Below are 20,197 nucleotides of genomic sequence, written 5' to 3' on the forward strand. Positions count from 1 at the left end.
AAGTTATGTGCAGAGGCTCCGGTATCTGCGGGTGCTCACATGTGATGCGAGGGCTGCAGTTTTCTGCTGTCTCTCCAAAAGCTGCATTCTGTTCCAGGCTGTCTCTTCAGCTGCAAAGTTGGCTTTTTTAAAAGTTTTTCTGGCAATTGTGGGGAGGCAAAGAATGAAGTTAAAATTAGCTTGTGTTTTATGAGCTGTGCAAAGCTGTTGTTTAACCCTGTCCAGTCAACATCAGTCATTTAAGCGGCGTAGCTTTGTTCCAGGTTACGTGGAGGCTCCAAAGTCTTTGTTTTGCATTGTGTCCTGAGGCTGCATTTAAACAGCTCTCTGATCCTTCTTGCACAAGATGGATGTGTCTAGGGCAATAAAAGCTTCCTGCATTGTGAATACTTCTTTTAGAAATTGGGTAACTAGAAGCTGTAGTAAAATTAATCCAGCTTTTTACATTGGCTCCTCCTAGAGAAGTGTATAGAATTGATTTAATATTAACTTTGGAAAAGCTAAACCTCTGAAACTAGAGGCCAGTCATGCTTTTGTGATGGGGTGTGTACGTAAATATCCATAAGAATTAAAAGCAAACCTTTTGGATTACTGATGTCTCTGGGATACACCTGCACTGCTGTATCGGCTCGGTGGGACAATGGCAGCCTGGCTCAGAGGAGCACGTGCTAAGCCAGTCTGAGTGGGTTGTATATTTTTGAGTGCTGTCCAGAAATGTTAAAAATAACATTAATCATGAGTATGCATGTTGAGTGTGTTTGAGAGAAGAATGCCTGCAGCTGTGGGGGGAACAATAACAGCCGTAACAAATAACACGCAATTAACTCAAAATAAGTAAGGTTTGGATCAGTTTCTCAAAAAGATAACGCTTATCATAAAGCTTATCTCAGCAGCTTCAATGTAATGATTCCACTGTATGATCTTTTACAAGACTCTTTCTGGTTTGGGGAAAAAGATATGGTTGATTTTTCTTGGAAAAAGCAGCTCAATTTCTTTATAAAGTCCCTTTTTTTTACATACCCTGTATGTGCGAAGGAAAGTCTATTTTCACTGAAGGCTGTGCTGAGAATGGAACTCTGTTCTTAATATACCTGGTGTGATTTTGGTATGCATTCAAGCTGTTGATTCTTTAGATTATTTTGTCTCTGAAGCCCACAAACTGAAATGATGGCTAGATTTTAAACAAGGCAGTGAGAGACCTTAAGAAGTGGCATAGTAATTCTATTTAAATCAAAGAGGCAGATATTTACAATGATAAAATGTCAAAGTCAAACTTTATAGTATTACCCTAAAAGACATTAACTTGCAATTTCCATCAGTTAGATTTTTGAGTTGATGCCTGTACATTCAGACTGAAAGTGCCAAATCCATTTTTGGGGGGAGGAGGGCTTCTTCCAGTGTGATGTGTAAGCCTTGGCAGAAATAACTATATTAAATCTTACAGCTTGCGTTCTCAAGTGTGTTTGGTCACGTCTGTCCAATTAACCTTTGCAAAGAACAAGCCTTGAGGTGACCGTGGAGCCTTCTCAAAGACTATCAGCTGCTTTGGTGTGCAGTATGTCCTGGAGCCTTGTGTGGAGGCAGAGCATGGATGTCCCACTGCTCTTGTAGATGCCTGTGGTGATGACTTGTCAGCAGCTCTATGGGAAGGGATTGTGAGCTCCTCTATCCCATATGAAGGTGCTTGTCTCTGCTTGCTGGGCTCTGGGCTTTCATATGGCTTTACACCATGGTGCCCCTACTTGGAGGTGTTAGTTAGCAGCACTGGCTGCTCATGGAATGGGGTCTCTCTTCCTCCTTTTACTGTCCATGCTCCTGCCTCAGTGCTGACTGCCAGGAACTTGAAGCTGACACCTTTGACCTTTGGGGAGTCTAATGTGAACACACCTTGCCTTGGTTCTGATTTTGATCATATTTTAAACTTATCTCCTGCTTGATTTTCATCAGGCTTTATTTCTACTTCCCTGACTAATGTCAGACATAAGCCTGAGATCTCATCTTGAGGGTCTGATATGCACAGAGCTCTGGCTGAGTCACCCACGTGTGCCCTGGAGAAGGAAGCACATGGAGCCAGCCTTATCTTAAAGGGCTGCTTATCTTAAAGGACACTGCAGTGGTGTCCAAAGTAATAAGTGAAAGCACAAGCCACAGTGAGCCTTCTGTTCAAATTGTTCTCCTGGATGCAGCATGCAGTGGGACAAGCTTGGAACATGTGTTTTCCAACCAGGATTCGTGTTAGTGTTGGTACCAGCAGCTGTGAAAGCTGTTCAGGGAAAGCGAGCCTGAGAAATGGCTGGCAGCCCACAAGACTTTTCTAGTTAACTTCATAAGCCCATCTGGGGAACTGAGAAGAATTTTTGCTGGGCTGGGAGAGCCTGGTGGAGAATGGACTCTCTCACTAGGGTGGAGAGGAGCTCTGAAGTGGACCTGGAGGGACCAGGTGAGCTGGATTCTAGTCAGGAGGAACAGTGACATCTACCCTAGCCCCTTTGTGTACTCTCTAAATTAGTGCAGCACTTCAGAAATTGGGAGATTTGGGGTTTTAACCCTATTCTGACCCTTGCAAATACTGGCTTTTCAATCCTGGGTGTGTATGTGGGAACACAGTGCAGCACCCCTGAGGAACAAAGCACCTGTGGAAGAGGAATGCCTGGAGCAGGTAGAACAGCAGTAATGCTTGGGGCTAGAGCAATGTCCACATGGACACAGGTGACTCCTGCTAAAGGACAGGCTTCTTCCTGTGCTGAAGGGGCACCCAAGAAATGTCGTGTTACCTGAAAACATGAGCTGCTTTATGGCAGTGCGTGGGGTCATGCCTGCTCCATTTTGAAAAGCTTTTGTTTTAGCAAGTATTATTGCCACTAAATGTACTTTACTGCTTGCTCAACCTCCTTCATGCCATAGCATTCATGTTCTGTTTAATTTGTCCAGACCAGCCCCTTATGTGGTGCTTGGAACTGCTTCCCTTATCCCTCCCTGTGTTAAACTTAAAATTGCCTTGGCCAAGTCCTACAAGAAACTGGATTATCTTGCTTGTTCTCTCTAAGCTCTGCCGCATTGGTGCCCTGTTAAATATTAATAAGCCCCTTAGATAAATCTTTAAAAGGTGCTGCTTTTTTTTCCCCTTCCAAGTGCAGTCTATCTTGTATATCACAACAGTGAATCATTGGTTTCAGGAATATATCAGGAAGCCTCTGGAATTCAGAATTGTATTTTTCAGTGTTATATTTTGCTAAAACTCATAATCTAAGAGCCCAGAAATTTCCAGCTCATAATGGAAAAATTGGTGCAGATCTTTTTTTTTTTTTTTTTTTTTCTAATTGGTGCACCTCTCCTCAGTAGGGATAAGTTCTCCATTTTCCATGGCTGGAGTGCATTCCAAGGGAGTGAGATCACCTTTCCTTTGAGGCAGACCTGGCTGTGCATTTGTCAGGCCCACATAAAACAGGGTTTTACCTTCCTTGCTGTGGGTGGTGTTTGGGTGGGGCAGCTCTTGGAGGCCAGAAATGCTGGCAAGATGCTGCCCCCGCCACAGGTGCCATTGTGCTGCAGCTCTCAGCTTTAGGTAGGACTGGAGAGGTGAGCTGCTCCTCTGCAGGGGGAGGGGGTGTTTCTGGAACTGTGCCAAACAGAAACCTTTTTGTTTCCTTTCTGGAGTAATGCGGTGCCCAGGGTGGAACCCTTCCAAAGGGTGGGTTTGTGGTGAGCTGGTGGCTTCCCCATATAGAGGGCTTGGCACCAACTCTCTGGAGTTAGATGAGGTGCCACAAGGACTTGGATTCTTGGGTTTGGTACAAAGCACATGCTGTGGGTTGCTGTGGGATGGCTCTAGCACATGCTGTAGTGCAGAGGGGCATCTGGCCTGTTGTGCTAATCATACAGAGGGCAGCTTGGCTCACCATCAAGGCTGGTGCTGATGCACCATAGGATGCATAATCTCTTGTTGCTGTGCTTGGTGCTTTGCACAGTGGTGGTTGTGTGGCCCACTCTGCAGCATTAGCCGTGACTCAGGCATGCAGAGCTCAGGCACTTGCTGAGAGATGAGGTGACCATCCCTGAGCTTACCAGATCCTGTAGCACACAAGGAGTTTCCCCTTGAGGTGTGGTCAGATCCCCCAGTGATCAGCAGAGTTCTGCAGACTGCAGGGCTCACCTGCCAGAACTTATGGAAATATCTTCAGCGCTGATCTGCCTGAACCAATTGACTCTAGCTTGTAGCTATTCTAAGCCAAGAACCAAAAAATACACTTAGCTGGAATTAGTCCATGGTCATCAATAGCAGTCCTTGCCAGTTTTCCCAGCTGTGTGGGCAGTAGGCTTTTGGCTTGCCTTGCTTGGTTTCAGGGCACTAGTGGATTGTCTTTTGGAAGCAAAAGGGGTTCTTGCTCCTCTTTCCTTATCTGTCATGTGGTGACTTGGGAAATAGTAAGTACAAATCTGATCTAAGTCAGTGTTTATGATGGTGATCAGCCTTGGTTCACGGTTATAAGGCTAATTCCGAAAATGCAACAAACACATCCATCCATAAAACATGCTCACAGCCTTTCTGACATGCAGAATCCATTTTTACAAAGGTGCTCGTTCCTTTTGCATCTCTGGAGCAAAACTTCAAGGCTTTGCACAATGTGCTGACATTACCCTGATTACTTTGTGCTAAGATGATAAGTCGTATATCCCGGAGACCAAGTTCACATTAGCAGCACTTTAGAACCAAGTTCCTGGATGGACCATCTTCCCAGGTATGCAGCTCACAGTCTTTTCTCATGGAGTCTAGTGAAAGCCCCAACATTCCTCAGATTCCAGGTTTCTGTACAAACATAATGTGATACTTTGTCTTTAATAAAACTACAGTGTGTACAGTCTTCACATTGGCTTTTTTTCTCTCCTCTACTTTGTGCTGTGTATAAGCTATCCTCCTTGGGCCAAGAAGGGTTCACAAGCTTTTGGGACTCTGACTGTAGTAGTCCCTGTAATTTATGGAGCTGGTGGTGTCCACCTTTGAGGTTGTCTCAGGCAGGTCCTTTCTGTGTCTTGTTCTTGAGGATGGAGGAAGGAGAATGGACTGTAGCGCTCTATCTTTCAGAATACAGCTCTGTTTCATTTCCTGTGGTTTCAGTGTTATTCTCTGTCATGAATGAGTGTGTAAGAGTGTACTTCTTTACACAGAGGGACAGGAGGAAGTGACAGGCCTTTTCCCAGCAGCAGGTGTGGCTTGTAAACGCTCAGCCTTTGAAAGGGTTTGGGGATATGGCTTGTTGCAGATTGTCCTGTTTATTCTAGTATAGCTCTTCAGCTTTAGTAGCTCTGAAGACCAATTTATCTGTGCAGTAAAGAGATCTGACAAATTTATGGATGCTCAGAATCCACCAGCTGGTATTGAGAGAGCTCATGATTTTGGCTTCTGTGGTAGCATAGATAGATTGCTGCTGTCCCTGCCGTGCTGCGGGGGTGCCCTCCAGCTTTTAAGACTGGTTGGACAGATTTATTTCCTCTGCCTGGCACAAAAGGCACTACTCTGGTGCCCATCCTCACTGCAAAGACAGTGCCTGCTGAGTAAACACAGGTACAGCCATTCCTGAGCATGTCCAGGAGCTCCTGTTTTCCTGGAAGCATTGAGTGTATGATGCCTCCTAATAGTAGCCCAGTGTAATAGCACAGAGATCCAGAGAAAGCCCTGTGTTCTCCAGTATTATTCACTCTGGTATGAGTGAATAATAACAGACCAACATCTGCATCTTTCTGTGGAGGAAACAGGCAAATCTTGTGCGTGGGGTCATGGGCACATTGCCAAAATCTCCCACTCCTTTCAATCACAGAATGGCAGATTCTCTGAGAACAGGGTGCACATCCCTGTCTCCATTACCTGAGCTGCCCAAAGGTCAGTGTGTGAGACCACAGATTCCTTCAGGGATGTAGAAGTCCTTCATAGTCACTCCATACTTTATTCTGTAGCTGCCCTTGGAGCAATAGGACTTTCTCCTCTAGCATGGGTAAAACTCTGTTGAGTGTTTCCTCAGCTGCACCCTGCTCTGCCAAGCTGTCTCTGGAGGTAGCAAGCAGCAAGAATCTCCTGCTTCAGCTGCTGGCCATGGCTCTGCTTTAATGTGCCATCTCTCTGAATTCCAGAAGTCTCCAGAACTGCAAATGCTTTTCTTCTGTGGTAGTTGTGTCATATCCGAGGGCAAGAAACCTAAGTCAAGTGTTGTGGTGATGGTGGGGAAGCTCTCTGCCTCGGAGACTGCATTGCATCCATCTGCCCTGAGGCTGCTTGCCCCACCTGGCAGGAGCAGGGACCTCCACCATGCTGGCAGGTGGCCCAGCTGCCCAGGTTAGTGTAGTGTCCTTTGGTGAGCTGTTCCATGGAGTTACTTTAATGGGAGACCTTGTCCCAGAGGAGAAGAAACATCTTTGTGTTGCACCAGAGCAGCCGGGCGTTTGTCACAGTTGTTTTTGCAAAGGCAGGTGATGGTTCCCCATGGACGTGAGGTGACCTAATGCCCTCAGCTTGCTGGGGCTGTGCAGGAGCAGGACGGGCTGCTCTCATTCCTAGGATCAGGAAGCTGGGTCGCCTCTTGGATTGGCTGCCTTTGTCATGTTGCCATCCTGCCTTCTTTCCAAAACTATCTTTGCTTTGGCACAGACAGGGCTGCTGTCACTACAGGATCTTTTCATTTGGTCTTCTAAAACTCCAGAGATAATTTTTTTTTGTCTTCACACTGCTTACAGCCTCTATGAGAACAACATTATGGTTTTCCTTTATTTAGATCTTTGATATAACAAACTATGGTGAAGTAACACATTACTATGTGTCAGTTGTTCAGTAGAAACTGTGTCTGTACAGAGACAAGACTTATTTTAAATCTCAAGTCTTTGATCTCTATATCTGAAGCCAAAGAACAGTAATTTTAAGGCAGGCTTTCAGGATTTTTAGCCAAACTATTGCATGCTAGCAGGGACCCTCCATTTGCTGTCAAAATTCACTTTGCTAAGACACGTCTGTTTCAGAGGCAGAATGTTCCTTATTCCACTGCTTGCAGAGCAGCTTCCTGGAGCTCTAAATGTGTCCCTGCTCCTAAGTATTAAGCGTTTATGCCATTTTCAGTGCAGAAGACAGCCAAGCATGCTTTGGGAGCATCCGTAAAGGGTTGTGTATACATAGAAGCACTTAAGGGAAAGCAGAAGTCCTTTGCAATCTATGTGCATGCTCTCCTTGCATTCTGATTTCATCTGTCGTACACAGCCTGTGGTACTGTAGACTTGCACAGCTGAAAGGAAGTAGCTAAATAAGGTACAAGAGTCCTTTTACATAGTTGACCTAAAACATAGGGGGAGATGAGGACATGCATGTTTTATGGCTGTGCTAGGGCCAAAATCTGGGCAAGTTCAAGTGTTCCTGTTGGAAAAATCATTTGGACAGTGTAGCTGTGCTGCAGCATGCTCAGAGGCTGTGTGGGGGATTTCTTTCCTTTTTGACAGAGTTTATGTTGATCATATATACTTCTGCAAATCATTACTCCATTCTAATTTCCTGTGCATCCTGAAACTGTAGTATTGTACTGATCAATAGGTGAAGAGGCCAGGATTTATATCTTCATGTGAAACTTGCCTGTGAAGTTAGGTCTCTTTGAGTCAAAAACCCCACAGTGTTCTTCAGCAGTGGTTTTGCTTTACTGGTTTGATTGCTTTGGTTTTACTTCTATGGCCTGAAGAATACCAGAGGATGTTCTCCAAGCGCTCTCACTCACATGGGAGCGCTGCTTACCTTGGGATGCCTATGCAACCAGTTCCTGCCATTGGGTGCCTGGCCCTGTTCCTCCATCAAAATCCCATGCCCTGCTTCTGGTAACAGCACCTAAATTGTTGACATTCTGACAGGCAAACTCTGTGAAGGCTTCGGAAACAAAAATATCCAAGCTCAGCAGCTGCTACACAGAGCTGAACTAGCCCTGTGGAGGAAGCAGGGAAGAGGCACAACAGTTGGTGGCAGGAGCCTCTGTAGTTGCTCCCCCTTAAGATCCAGCCTTGAACCGCTTGGTTTTGTTTCAAGTGTTGTCCTCTGGGTAATGTGATTGTTGCAGATGGTGGAAAAATCAGCAGTCATTGCTTTTTGAAGGTGTGGTGCCATTGTTCCACAGGCTTCCATTTCAGTTGCCTCCCTGCCTTGGCCTAAAATGGAAGGATGCTCTGGAGGAGCTGGGGGCAGGGGGGCAGAGCAGGGGTGGCGTGCCGCCCAAGGCTGATGTTACTCCGTAGTTCTCACATCCTGAGTGTGCTTGTCAGATCCATGCAAAGCTCTGGATCTGGAGGAGGGGAAAAGTGTCAAGCCCCCACACATCTTCAGCAGTGGTTTTCAGCAAGTGGCTCCAGGCTGCTCTCTTCTTGCATCACTACTTCGATGCTGTCTGTGCAAGGACAGCTTGTAGTGAATTCCAGAACGCTGCGTCCCTCTGTGAGCCGACCACAAGAGCTGAACGTCTGGCCTGGAGCTGCATTTTGGCAGGATATGGGGCCCATGGTTATTGTTTTTGTACATGTTATTGCTGCTATCTTTGTGAATTTGGTGGGGGAGAGCAGAGGAGGGGAAAGTGTAGAAGGAGAAATGTGCTGGGCTTCCCCTTAACTGTCTCCATGTAATGCTTGGAATGATCCTCTGGCGTACATTCCTCCAAGCGTCTGAGCTTTTGTGTCTCTGTATAACATTCAGCCTTGCACTCTCAGTTGTGTCATGCTGGATTAAATCCATGTCTAAACTACTCATTCCCTTCATGAGGACTGGGATGTAAACGTTCTCTTATTGCAGAGCAAATAGAATGAAAATTTCTGCAATCTTACTTTGTGTTTCTCATGAGGTCTCCTACACGTAGAAGTAAGATAGTGCTCTGATCTTGCCTTGCTGATTACAGCAAGCTTTCAAAAATCTTCTCTGAAGGAGAACCAGGAGCCTTATGGGCTGACAAATATCATTCATGCAGCCCTTCTCTAAACAGAAGGGAAAGAAGTGACTTGAGAATTCTGGATTTGAGTAAGGCTTTTAAATGTACCACGTGAGGCTGCACACTGTGCAGGGAGTGGCAGAGGTGACTGCCTGGAATGCAGAGCAGTCTCCCAGCAAGGGGCAGCACTGCTTCTGGAGAGCAGCTGCCTTCTGCAGAGAGGAGAACTCCTTCATTTTCAAAATGTGATCCAGTGTGGCTGTACTGCAGAGCAGAATGGATGCTGTGGGAACAGCTGAATCAATTTGGCTCTGTCAACTCTGCCAGCTGAAACCACACCTCTAGTTCCAGGTGCCCACTTGATGTACGAGTGCCAAGTGCCTTTAGCTGCCTTCCACCACAGATGTTGTGCTGCTGGACTGCATCTTCCACTGAGCTGAACAGCACACAGATTGATAAATTTCCATTTAGCATAATTATATTGACTAAAATAATATGGGAAAGGGGAATAAATTCCTCTGTGAGGTGGAAGAGGTGCTAGATTCAAATTGGAGTCTTATTATTAGAGGCAAAGGTGAAAAGTCAGGATTGTGTTGTTAGAACAGCATGCAAAGAGTTCCCAGAATAAAAAAAATCTTAAAAAAATCAGTAGGGCTTGATGATGAAATAATTTTGTGTGGTCTGATCTTTGATGTGGTAAAGTACAAAGATGGTAAAGTGAGAGATAAGGAGAAACTAGAGAGTGCAGCAAATGTTCTTAGGCAGAGCCTTGAGGGAGATGGGGACTGTTTTCCAGGAGGCTGGAATGCCTTGCCTGAGAGAAGCATGCATGGAATTACCTTTTCATGGAAGGTGAGGGGCTGAAGCAGTAGGAACCAGATACACACCTGGATTAAAAATACTGGAGCTGAGATGTGCATCTTAAATAGAAGGGAAGACAAACAACTCCAACAGCTAGGTGCCTAAAGTGGCACCAATCACTTGCAGACAAGCCTTCCTTTCATTCCAAACCAGCCAAAAGAGAGCAGCAGGAGGAGGGAGCCAAGCCCTCTCACTGCTTATGCCCATGTAAGATCATCTCTACCCATGATCATCTGGAAAGTGCTGTTTTGGATGTGGTGGCCTTGACATGTGAGGGGTGAGGTTGTGACTTTAGGTTGTTCCTCAGCATTCCAGTTCTTGGAGATAGTTTCAACATCAGGGATGGCTCTTGAGTTGGTCTTAGATTCTGTAGTGTTCACCCTGCACTTTGGGACATAATATTTCAGTGCAGGTAACTGGAGTACACAGTTAAATCAGTGGATCCCTTCTGCAGTGACGGAGATGACAGCTTTCCAAGGAGTGAGAAGAGTAAAGGCTCTATAGTTTCTTGAATCTAAACTTAAAGCTCCCACACCCTCTTATGTGTGCAGTGATTTCTATACCAAAATGAGAAAGTTGGAGTTCTTGTTCCTGCTCAGCTGCACTTTTTCATAATGCAAGGGATTGGACTTCAAAAAGTAAGCAGTGTTGAAAGAAAAATAGCAAAGGCAATGGAATTGTTTTAGTTCTTTCTGAAATATTGCCCAATTAAAATGCTGGCTATTCGTGTAAAATATGTCTGGAGCAAGGTACTTGGAAATGATTTATCAACACTTACTTGGGAGAGTGCTGCCTCCAAAGTAGCACAACATGTGAAACTGGCAATGGAAAGTCACTATGACTTAGAAAAAAACAAACAGCAAAGCAATTATTTCTTGCCCTAAGAAAGGGTGTGACTGTCACTGGGTTGTGTAAGGGAAAGTGGGAACGCTACTATTAATGTTCATGGTAAACTGCACAGTTAATCATCATCCAGCTAGTCCCTGGTTTCTTTCTTTTTCATTTTGAGGTAGAGGGGTGGTGGTTAGAGGGCTTGTCATTGGAGGGAAAGGGAAATTGATTATTTAATGTGGCTTTCTGTATGACAAGGCACTAACATGACTCCCGTCTGTATTTAAATGCTGTCCCCAGGTTACGACTATGGCTATGTCTGCGTGGAGTTTTCACTCTTGGAAGAGGCCATCGGATGCATGGAAGCCAACCAGGTTGCTTTACAATTCGGTCAATGCTGCTAGAAGATTTTAAAATTTTTTTTTTGGTGGGGTGGTGGAAAGCCAATGAGGTTTTTGTGAAGGAAGATCTGTTCTTGTATAATACACAACAGCGCGGTTTAAATGTTGTTGTTACCAGAATCTTGTGTCAGGCTTAGAAATGCCAGCAGGAAGGAGCTGCTGGACACCAAGTGGTCTGCCCTCCTCCCTGGTGTGTGTCAGCACGCTGGCTCAGTCAGAGGCTGGTGGCTGACAGACTCCTACTGCAGGTTTTGACCCTGCTGTTTTTGTGCTCACTGGAATGCAGTCGGGAAGAGCTGTGCTGGCAGTAATGCTTCCCCCGGCTGTTCGTGCACACACACACACACACACACATGCACATGTGACTGTAGGTGCATACCCTCGTGTGCAGCTCTGAGTCAGCTGTGACTTGAGTGCTCCACTTTGCCATATGCCTTATGTGTGGGAGAGATGCTTAATTGTGCATCTCCCCCATATCTATCCTGTCCTTTAGCAACCCAGAGCTGCAGACACAAGGACTACCCTCATGTGCAGTTGAGCCTGGTAAATCTGAACATTTCCAGCCCTTGAAAGGACAAAATGACTGAAATCCCCAGTAACTATTCCAGAGGGGCCTTTACTCTGACCTGGTATTTGAAGCTAGAGCTGTTTTTTCCCATACAAGAGCGAGATGCATAAAATTTGTTAGATAAAACATAGATTCCCATCTCATACTGCCCTCCTTTGCCTTGAAACTGCAAATGATGGATCCCTCACCAGAGCCAACTTCTGATCCCCCTTTCTTCACCATATCCCTTAAGTCTCCTCTTTGCTGCTTTCTTCCTCCTAATTTGCCTGAGTAAGGATCCATATCAATTATCTTAAGCCTTTTTACCTGAATCCTGGGTCTTGCTGTCATGGGAGGAGAGTTATGAGTCAGATTCAGAGCTGTGCATCTGCAAAAATGTACTTACAGTTAATGAGTCTTCACAGCTGGGGTTTCAAAGGTCCCACTAAGCGCTCGCATTTGCCTCTATTTTCAGTTACAGAGGTATTGCAACTTACAAAAATGTTTTACAGAAATAATTCTGTTGCTGGGAAAGAGCCTGGCACATTCCCACCGAGGTGGTGGTGAGGAGCAGAGAGAGAGAAGGCTCCAGAATTAATTATTACTTTTATCATCAGTGACAACTTTTATTTTCCCTTCAGTGTTTCTACAATTCCCAATTTATTTTGTTGTCACTGGAGAATCTATAATTATAGATGACACTGCTTTTAACCGATTGCCTCTCCATATTCTCTCCACCATTCTGCTCATATGAAATAACTTCCTATGCAAGAGCAATTCCCAAGTATCTGGGAATTTGGGGATCCCTCTTTTTCTGATTGTTGATACCTGCTCTGCCCTTTCTCCCATTTGGAATGTATAGAATTGGGCAGGTGTTCTAACTTGATCAGGTTTGGTCCATTGCTGCAGCAGAGAGGCACCAATCCTTAAACTGAACTGAGTGCCTGCAGGTGCCCAGTAAATTACTGCACACACATGCATGGGAAGAGGCTCTGGCTGGTGTTCCACTGCTGCTTACACTGACCTCCCCAGCATCAGTTACAGCAGCCTTTCAGGCTGGGGAATGCTTTCCTGTGCTTCCCTTCCCTGCTAGTGACAGGAGTTGTGGTCCCAGCCTTAGACACCTGGGATGTGCTAAAAACAGACAGGGTATGAAAGTCTTGCAGTTTTCTTCCTGCTATACCTGGCTCTGTGTGTGTGCAGATGAAAGCTGGGAGATGGAGTGCTTGGAAGGGATCATCTCCCAAGCTTCCATATGCCAATCTTCATCATGCTTTAGTAGACTTACAGTAGTTAGTAATTAGAGAAGTTGGAAATGTGAGGTTTGGGATGATCCAAGCTACATGCATTTGGTCAGGAGTGCTGCAACTTCTGGATTGCCCCACATAGGTTAACTTGACTAATCTGCTTTTGATTGAACATGAAAAAGAGCCCTTCTAATTACCTAAATTTAAAAAAATGGCAATATTTGTACCTGACATACTGCAAAGGAAATAGGTGTCTTTAAAATTCTCAGTTAGAGACAAATAGAGATCTTCAGAAAGGGAGCTATGAATTGTCCCTAGAGAAGAGATATTCCACTTCAATGACTTCCAGGGTAGAGTTGCAAGATCATCTCCTTAGACTGAGAGTCTGCATTTTTGCAAGCTGCAAAACTAAAAACCTGTGTTAGCTAAGACGCAGATTCTTTGATAGTTCAGTTATTTTCAGAAGGTTATCAACTGTCCCTGTCAAATTCAGTCACTTGTGAGAGCATAAATAGCAAGTGACATGCTGGTCCCTCACTAGTCAACCTGCCTCTTTCTCAGGCATCTAGAGGCTGGGAATAAATAGCTTGTGCAAAACCAGCATTTTTGATGCTGTTTAATGCCTGTTGAACTGCCCCTGCCTGAAGAACAATTTGCTACATCTCTATATTGTATCCTTCCGATATTGTAAAATCCTTTTGTTTTACTCAACACACACCAGCACCCACTTAAGATCATTGCCAGACTTGCAAACTACAGATTTACCAGGTTCAACTCCCTCCATTCAGTAAATATTAGCATGTATACATGAGTGCTGAGATTTGAGGGGGCTTTTCTGTTACATACATTGTGATAAGGAAACACCCATATTCTGTGTTGCCCTGATTTTGCAGGAGAGTTTCATTCCGTGTGTATTAACTGCCTCAGCTAAAGTAATGACAACAGGCACCTTATTAATTGCTTTGACTCGTTGATTGTTGCATTGGCAACTTATTCCAGTGCCAAGGTCCCACCTAATATGCATGGAAGGTTCTGGGTTGCTGTTATTCCCAGCATGGAGGTGCTGGACGTAGGGCTGGATGAGTGAGGTGCCAGGTGCTGACTCTCCCACTGGCTTTGTGGGGGCTCTGCCCTGGCAGGGCAGATGAGCTGTTGATTTGTTGTGCAGAGCCTAGATCCAGCCCTTGTAGCAGCCTCATGGTTGGTGATGCTCCTGGTGGCCTTTTGTTTCACAGTGCCTGTCACTAGAGTTGTGTGAGACCTTTCCTGTCTGTGATGAGCTGCTTTTCTGTTGGGGAGAAAGTTACTTTGAATGGAAAATGGGGGTTTCTGTCAGCTAAGTCACGTGATTTTTTCCTAAATAATTTTCCCTCCCTTATTCTCATTTTTGAAAGGGTGGGATGAGGCATTTGGCATTTCTTTGGCGTGGCCCCTGGTGTGGTAGTGTTCCTGTCCAAGGGCATCAGGTTGGCTTCTTGGAGGCAGCTTTGGGAATACATCCCATGGCTGCACTTGGCCATAGGCATGGGATCTTTTTGCATTCCTTCTTCATGTGTAGAAAAGAACAGACATAACAAGCGTGTTACTTGGTGTGAGAAAATCAGGTGGGAAATGAAGTACCCTTTGTACTGTTGTGTGTCTTAAAGGCAGTAGGAACAGAAATGGAAGGAGTTTGTCTCTGCTGCTTGCATATTTTAATTCTCTGAGTGTTTTCACTGAAATGGAGTTGGTTGTTATACATATGGAAGCAAGAGGGTTTTTTTTCTTTTGAGCTTAGGAGCAAATGGTTTGTCTCAACTGACTCTGTAATATTGTCTCCAAATCCGCTCAGGCCTCAAACTTAGCAACACTGGCTGCATGAATATTTCCTAGCTTGTTGCTAGTAACTAACAACTTTGTAATCCTTTCCTCCTGTTTCTTAAGAAAGAGGGCAAGAGGAGAGCTATAGCATGAACTTTTAAAAATGCATACACTGTACATTATTGTGCAGGTCTCCAGATATGTGCTGGAGTGGCTGTTCAAGACTTGCTCCTGTGCCTTCCTGTGCTGAGGCCGGCACTTGTTAGAGCAGTGTCCCTGCAGTGCTGTCCTGGTTCAGCTTGCTGAGCATACCAATGTTTCCACTCCCTGCTTGTTTTTTACTGGAGGGAGTAAGAGGGATTCTTACTGGATTTGGTGGGCGCTCACTTGAGCATGTCCCACTCCTGTGCGACTGGAAACATCAACTGTGTGTTTCTCCTGCTCTGAGCCTATTTTCCTGTATCCATTCACTGCAGGGCCTTTCTGTATTCTGTGTGAACAGAGCTTCTGGTGCAGATCATATTTCACAGGCTTTTCACTGTAGCTGTTGGTGTTAAAATCCACAAGATGCTGTGACAAGCAGGCAAAGCTTAGGACTTTCTGTCCTGAAAACATTTGCAGTAACAAGCCACAACTCTGTGTGGCTTCCCAATTAAATAAGGAAGGAGCACGTGCTTATCCTGAGAATGGAACTTCTCCTATGACCTGTAACCTTGGGGTATTTATTGAAGCCTGTGGTGCAGGGAGTGTGTTACAATTTGTAAAAGAAAATGTGTGTCCAAGCATCAAAACGAATTGCTTTCCTTTTGGTAGAATGGGCCTAATTGTGGAGTGTGGATTTTTTTTTTTCTAGAATCTGCCAGGTTCCCCCTGTAATGGAAGATGACACCTGCCTCAAATGCATTGTCACGGGCTGTCTGGTATCCATCATTTATTCACTTGACAATGTTACTCTGTCTCTTTAGCTTTAACCTGCAGTTGAGGCATGTCCACAAATACACTGAAATCCATTTGTGTGTTAGGCTCAGGGTGCTGGAGGTGGCCTTGCTTTCGATCTGTTCTCCTTGGATCCACAGGCGGCATTTTATTCTGCTTTTCTTGTTGCATATCAGGTGTGTGGATTTTGCTCAGGTTGTGTCATTAGCACACCTCTTTTTCCCCTCCTCTCCCTCACCCCCATGAAGCCTGTCCTACTTTTGATTGTGGATTTCTAGAATCTGCTTTTGGAGTCCTCCACTTTGAGTGAAGGGAAAGGCTTGTATACCTAGGCAGTTTCCTCTGTAAACATCCTAATGGTTTGGGAAACATGCACATTGTGGAGGAATTTTTATGAGCCACCTGACCTATGGAAAGTTCTCTCCACAGGCTGGTGGATGAGTGGATTTCCAGGCAGCAGAGCTGATTTGGGCTTTTTTGTATCTGATTCAGTGTGTGACCTTGTCACGAGTTCACCCTGGGCTTACATCACAGGGGCTTGACATGTTGAGTCAATCATTTTTTCATTCCCTCTCGTGTCTCACTAATCACTGCATCGTACCAGCATTTAACTGGAGTTGTCAGCTTTTGAGATCAGTACGGAAGCCTGCAGTGGGGAGCTCCTGCAGCTGGGCAGACACTTGACTGTGAATAAGCAGTTGGATCTGCTTGCAGTGACCTGTGGCAGGGCTGGGTGTGTGGGTGTACATGTGTGTATCCTGCAATGAAGCTGTGATAAAGGCATTGCCTGTTTGGAAGGACTGGCTTAATCTCTGCGTGCTGCAGAGACCTTCCATGTGCAGAGAAGGGTGGCTTTTGTTGTAAAATGTAACTGCCAAAACGTACTGAAAATATTTCTCTGGACCTTTTTCTCTTCTGTCTTCTCAACATCTTCTGTCATCTCAGCTCTCCAAGCCGTGTGAATCCTCTTAGTCCCTCTTCCTTTGGCACAGAAGGTTGTAAGAGATCTTCTGCCAGAGACTTCACACACTCTTCCTTTCAGCCAATAGTAGCTTCCCATCAATGTGTTTTCTTCAGCCCTTCCCAGATAAAAAAACTACAACCTCCTTCTTGGCAGCTCTGTCCTGCCTTGCCTCAAGAAGCAAACCATGCTACCCAATGTGTTTTAAAATAAGTTCACTTTTCACTAGAAGAGTTGTGAAGATGCATCTTCTTGCTCTACTTGTGTGATTCCCAGCTTGCCATGTCCCTCCACCTCCCTGCTTGTATTCCAAAATCCTGTCCTCCTTTTTCCTTCAGCCTCACCTTACCCATGTGGTGGGGACTGTGTGTGTTTGCTGCTACTGAACTGCTGCTCTGCAATGGGATTGTCCCAGAGGACAGCTTCTGGGTGAGCTGGCTGGAGCATGCAGCACATGCTTAAGTGGGACTTCCTCAGTATCTCTGATTGCTGCTGGGGATGTGTGGCCCAGCAGGGTTATCTCAGGACTCAAATATTGCTGTATATTACAGAATTATCTATTCTGTGTGCTGAGGTTGGCTTGGGCTGCTATATAAATAGGTTGTTTCACATAAAGCATCATTCCCTACCCTTCTCTAAAATGAAACTGCTCTCCCTCCTGGCCCCTGCATTTCTGTTCTGGTGATGGGTTTGTTGAAATTTTTTGCCCATTGACATTAACAAATCTGTGTGATGGTGGAAGTCTGAAATAACCATTCTTTCCCTATAGATTATAAATGCCTTGTTAATCCAGTTGTTCTCTGTTGGATTAGATGTTCTGTTTACAATGCCAGGAGCTGGAGGGAATAATTGTGATTTCCTGAAATTTGTTTCAATAACTTGATCTGTGAATGATGGACAAGACAGGTGTCCAGTTCTCTCTGGTTGATTGGCCGTGTGATCTGATATATCAGTACTTGTGCTGCATCACTCACAGCTGCTGGGCAGGAAAAGCTTGGATATTCCCTGCACTGGTGGCTCAAAGTGAGGAACCACCATGGGACAGCTGGACCTTTGGTCATGCCCAGCACTGATGTTGTAGAAATGGGGATACTTGAAAGCTTCTGCTTGTGCATGCAAAGTGCAGTGTGTACCATGGGTCAGTCTGCCTCTGCCCCTTCCATAGGGCTAAAGTTGTGTTGTAGAGGACTCATTGACAGAGCATTCCCTAAGAAATACCTTTGGTTTGGTCATTTTCAGTACGCAAAGCATTTTCCTGAGTGATGAGGCATCTGGAACACTCCTCCTTTGAATTCGTTTCTAGGTGAGATCTTGCCTTGAGCTAGGAAAGATTTGAAGTAATCTTTGGATGCATGGGCAGGATACAGATGGCACCCTGTCTCTGTAGCTGTCAGGTCCTCTCCTCCTAATGTGTTAATGGAATAATTGTGTGCCAGTGGGGAAATCTTAGTCATAGATTATGCTATGTATGCTACGTATAGGTGCAGTTTCACCTTAAAACAGAGCCATGGTTTACTGCTGGCTGCTCTTTCTCACAGACTGTATGTTTTTTAATTGAGTTTGCATTCATCATTAGTTGATTTTCTGTGAAGATCTGTAGAAACTTTAAATATATTCCTGTGTAAGCATTTGGAAGGTGTGTGCCTCGTAGCCTCAGAGTGCTTCAAAGGAACATGGTAAATCAGGTGTAGGACAGACTCTGTGGTGCTGCAGTTGATAGATTGTGTATATGGTCAGAAGGGGATTTTGGATTAGGATGAAAAATCCCTTGATCAAGCTCCTATATGAAAGTAGTAGGACTCATGCCACTAATTTGCTTTGATGTTTTTGAAGTCATCCTCTAAGTAAGCTGGTGACTAACCAAGCTGCACTGCACTCTCAGAAATTCCCTCTGTACTCTTAGAAGTGGACGGTGCTGATGATACCACTGAAGAGTCTTAAGGGAGATGAGCAGGCAGTGAGAGGGAAATGTCTGGACGGGTTCAGTCATGAATCAAGGCATCTCAGTGAATGCACCACAGCTTTCATTTCCAGAGTGAGACCATTTTCTATCATGGTTTTGCCATAATGGTTTGCACAGGACCCGTCACTGAGAACGAGGTGACATAAATTGTTGGGCTGAGTCCAATGAGTCCTCAGCCTAATTCCAGCAATGTCGAGGGGAACACCAGATATGTTTTACAAGCATATGAGCCAGATTATAATGCTAGGACTCCATCTGGACTGTTTTGATAAGTGGGAGCACACCAAAATGTTGCGGTTTTCATTTGATGAGTCGTTGTTGTGAGCTTCAGCCTCAGAACTGTTCGTTCATTCTTTTGTGCTATCTTAGCAGCGATTGCTTTTCCATTATTTGATGCACTGCTGGTGTTGGATTGCTGGAATAGGGAGGTAAAATGTTGGCTCCAGAGATGGAAAAAATTGTTGAATTGAACGCTTCCTGGGGTTAAGGAAGAAGGCAAACCACTGTTTCCTTCTCTTCAAAGAAATGGTCTGCCTAGCCTTCTGTAGAAATCATGTATGCTTTTTGTGTATCTAGGGTTTTGATAGTGAGAGAGAGCTGGAATTCCCTTCAGATGTGGATTTTAGTCTGTTTTCTTCCCAGCTGAGTTTGTATTGGACCTTTTCAATTTAATAACGGAAGTTTGGCTGTCTGGAATTGGGGTTCATTCCAAAGAAGTACAGTGCATTTTGCTGTTTTCTGCTCGGGTTGTGAGACTCATGTGAGTAAAATATTAAATTCAGATTCAAGTTTGAAGATGGAAGATCAAAGCTCTGGCAGTCAGCAACTTTTATTTCTGAATTTTTGTTTCCATTTGACTGTAACTGGGTTGTTAATGTTCTTGTCTAGAAATGAAATTATTACAGTGGAAAATGGGGGCGGCACGCCTAAATGGGCTATTGTGTCATTATCCATCAATCACAGGCAACAAGGAAACAGGTATTTAACACAGGAGGACACAGAGTTATTATCCACCCCATTCCCCTGCAAGCCACAGGGCACCTTCTAGACTCTTATTAAAGCTTTAATACCTACAGAGAGCACAAGAAACACTGTGTGCTACAAGATCAGAGATCAGGAGTTTTGCTGTCATTCTGCATCTGTGCAGGACCAGGAAACACAGGAGGGGGAAGAGCAATGAAAGTGCTGGCAGGCAAAATCCCTCTGCGCTGCTGAGGAAAGGCACCAACTTCCCCAGTCCTCTCACATAAGGGGGAGAATTTCTTCTTCTGTCATATCAGGGAATCTGTGAATGGGACAGCCACTGACAGGTCCTCAGTAGCACTGTGTGACCGACTTACTGAATCCTGGCTACAATTGCTGCCAGAAGAGGGTTGTGTGGGAAAATTTGGAGCTGTTTTGTACAAGGAGACGTAGGACGGAGGTGGAAAGTTCTTCCTGGCTTCTGCAGAACAAAAGCTATCAGATGTAAAAGAACAGTCTGCCTGAAGGTTTATTTTGTGGTGTTGTTGCACTGTGTGTATGTGTTGACAGCTACCAGATGTTGCATCCAAGTGTCCTCCTGCATCTCCATCTCTTCAGGCCACCTATAAGTTCAGTTAGTTATGCCTTCCACAGGATGAACAAACAGCTTCTGAAGGACACGGGTCTAAAATCAAGTCTGTCATGTAAGGAATTACATTTTTAATGAGGGTCAAAGCTATAAAGCTGTAAACAT

At 44.9% G+C, this 20,197-nt stretch overlaps 1 protein-coding gene across 2 annotated transcripts in view; it reads left to right on the plus strand.

The window, feature by feature from the left end:
- The window catches only part of RBM6 (RNA binding motif protein 6), a 58,326-nt gene that overhangs the window by 11,251 nt on the left and 26,878 nt on the right, over nucleotides 1–20,197 (plus strand). For both annotated transcript variants that reach the window (XM_084214342.1, XM_084214343.1), the window contains exon 6: nucleotides 10,926–10,999. In XM_084214342.1, the coding sequence (XP_084070468.1) occupies nucleotides 10,926–10,999 (74 nt within the window). The remainder of the gene's footprint in view (nucleotides 1–10,925; nucleotides 11,000–20,197) is intronic.

The sequence above is a fragment of the Fringilla coelebs genome (assembly GCF_963513975.1).
Source record: "Fringilla coelebs genome assembly, chromosome: 13".
Classification (NCBI taxonomy): Eukaryota; Metazoa; Chordata; class Aves; order Passeriformes; family Fringillidae; genus Fringilla; species Fringilla coelebs.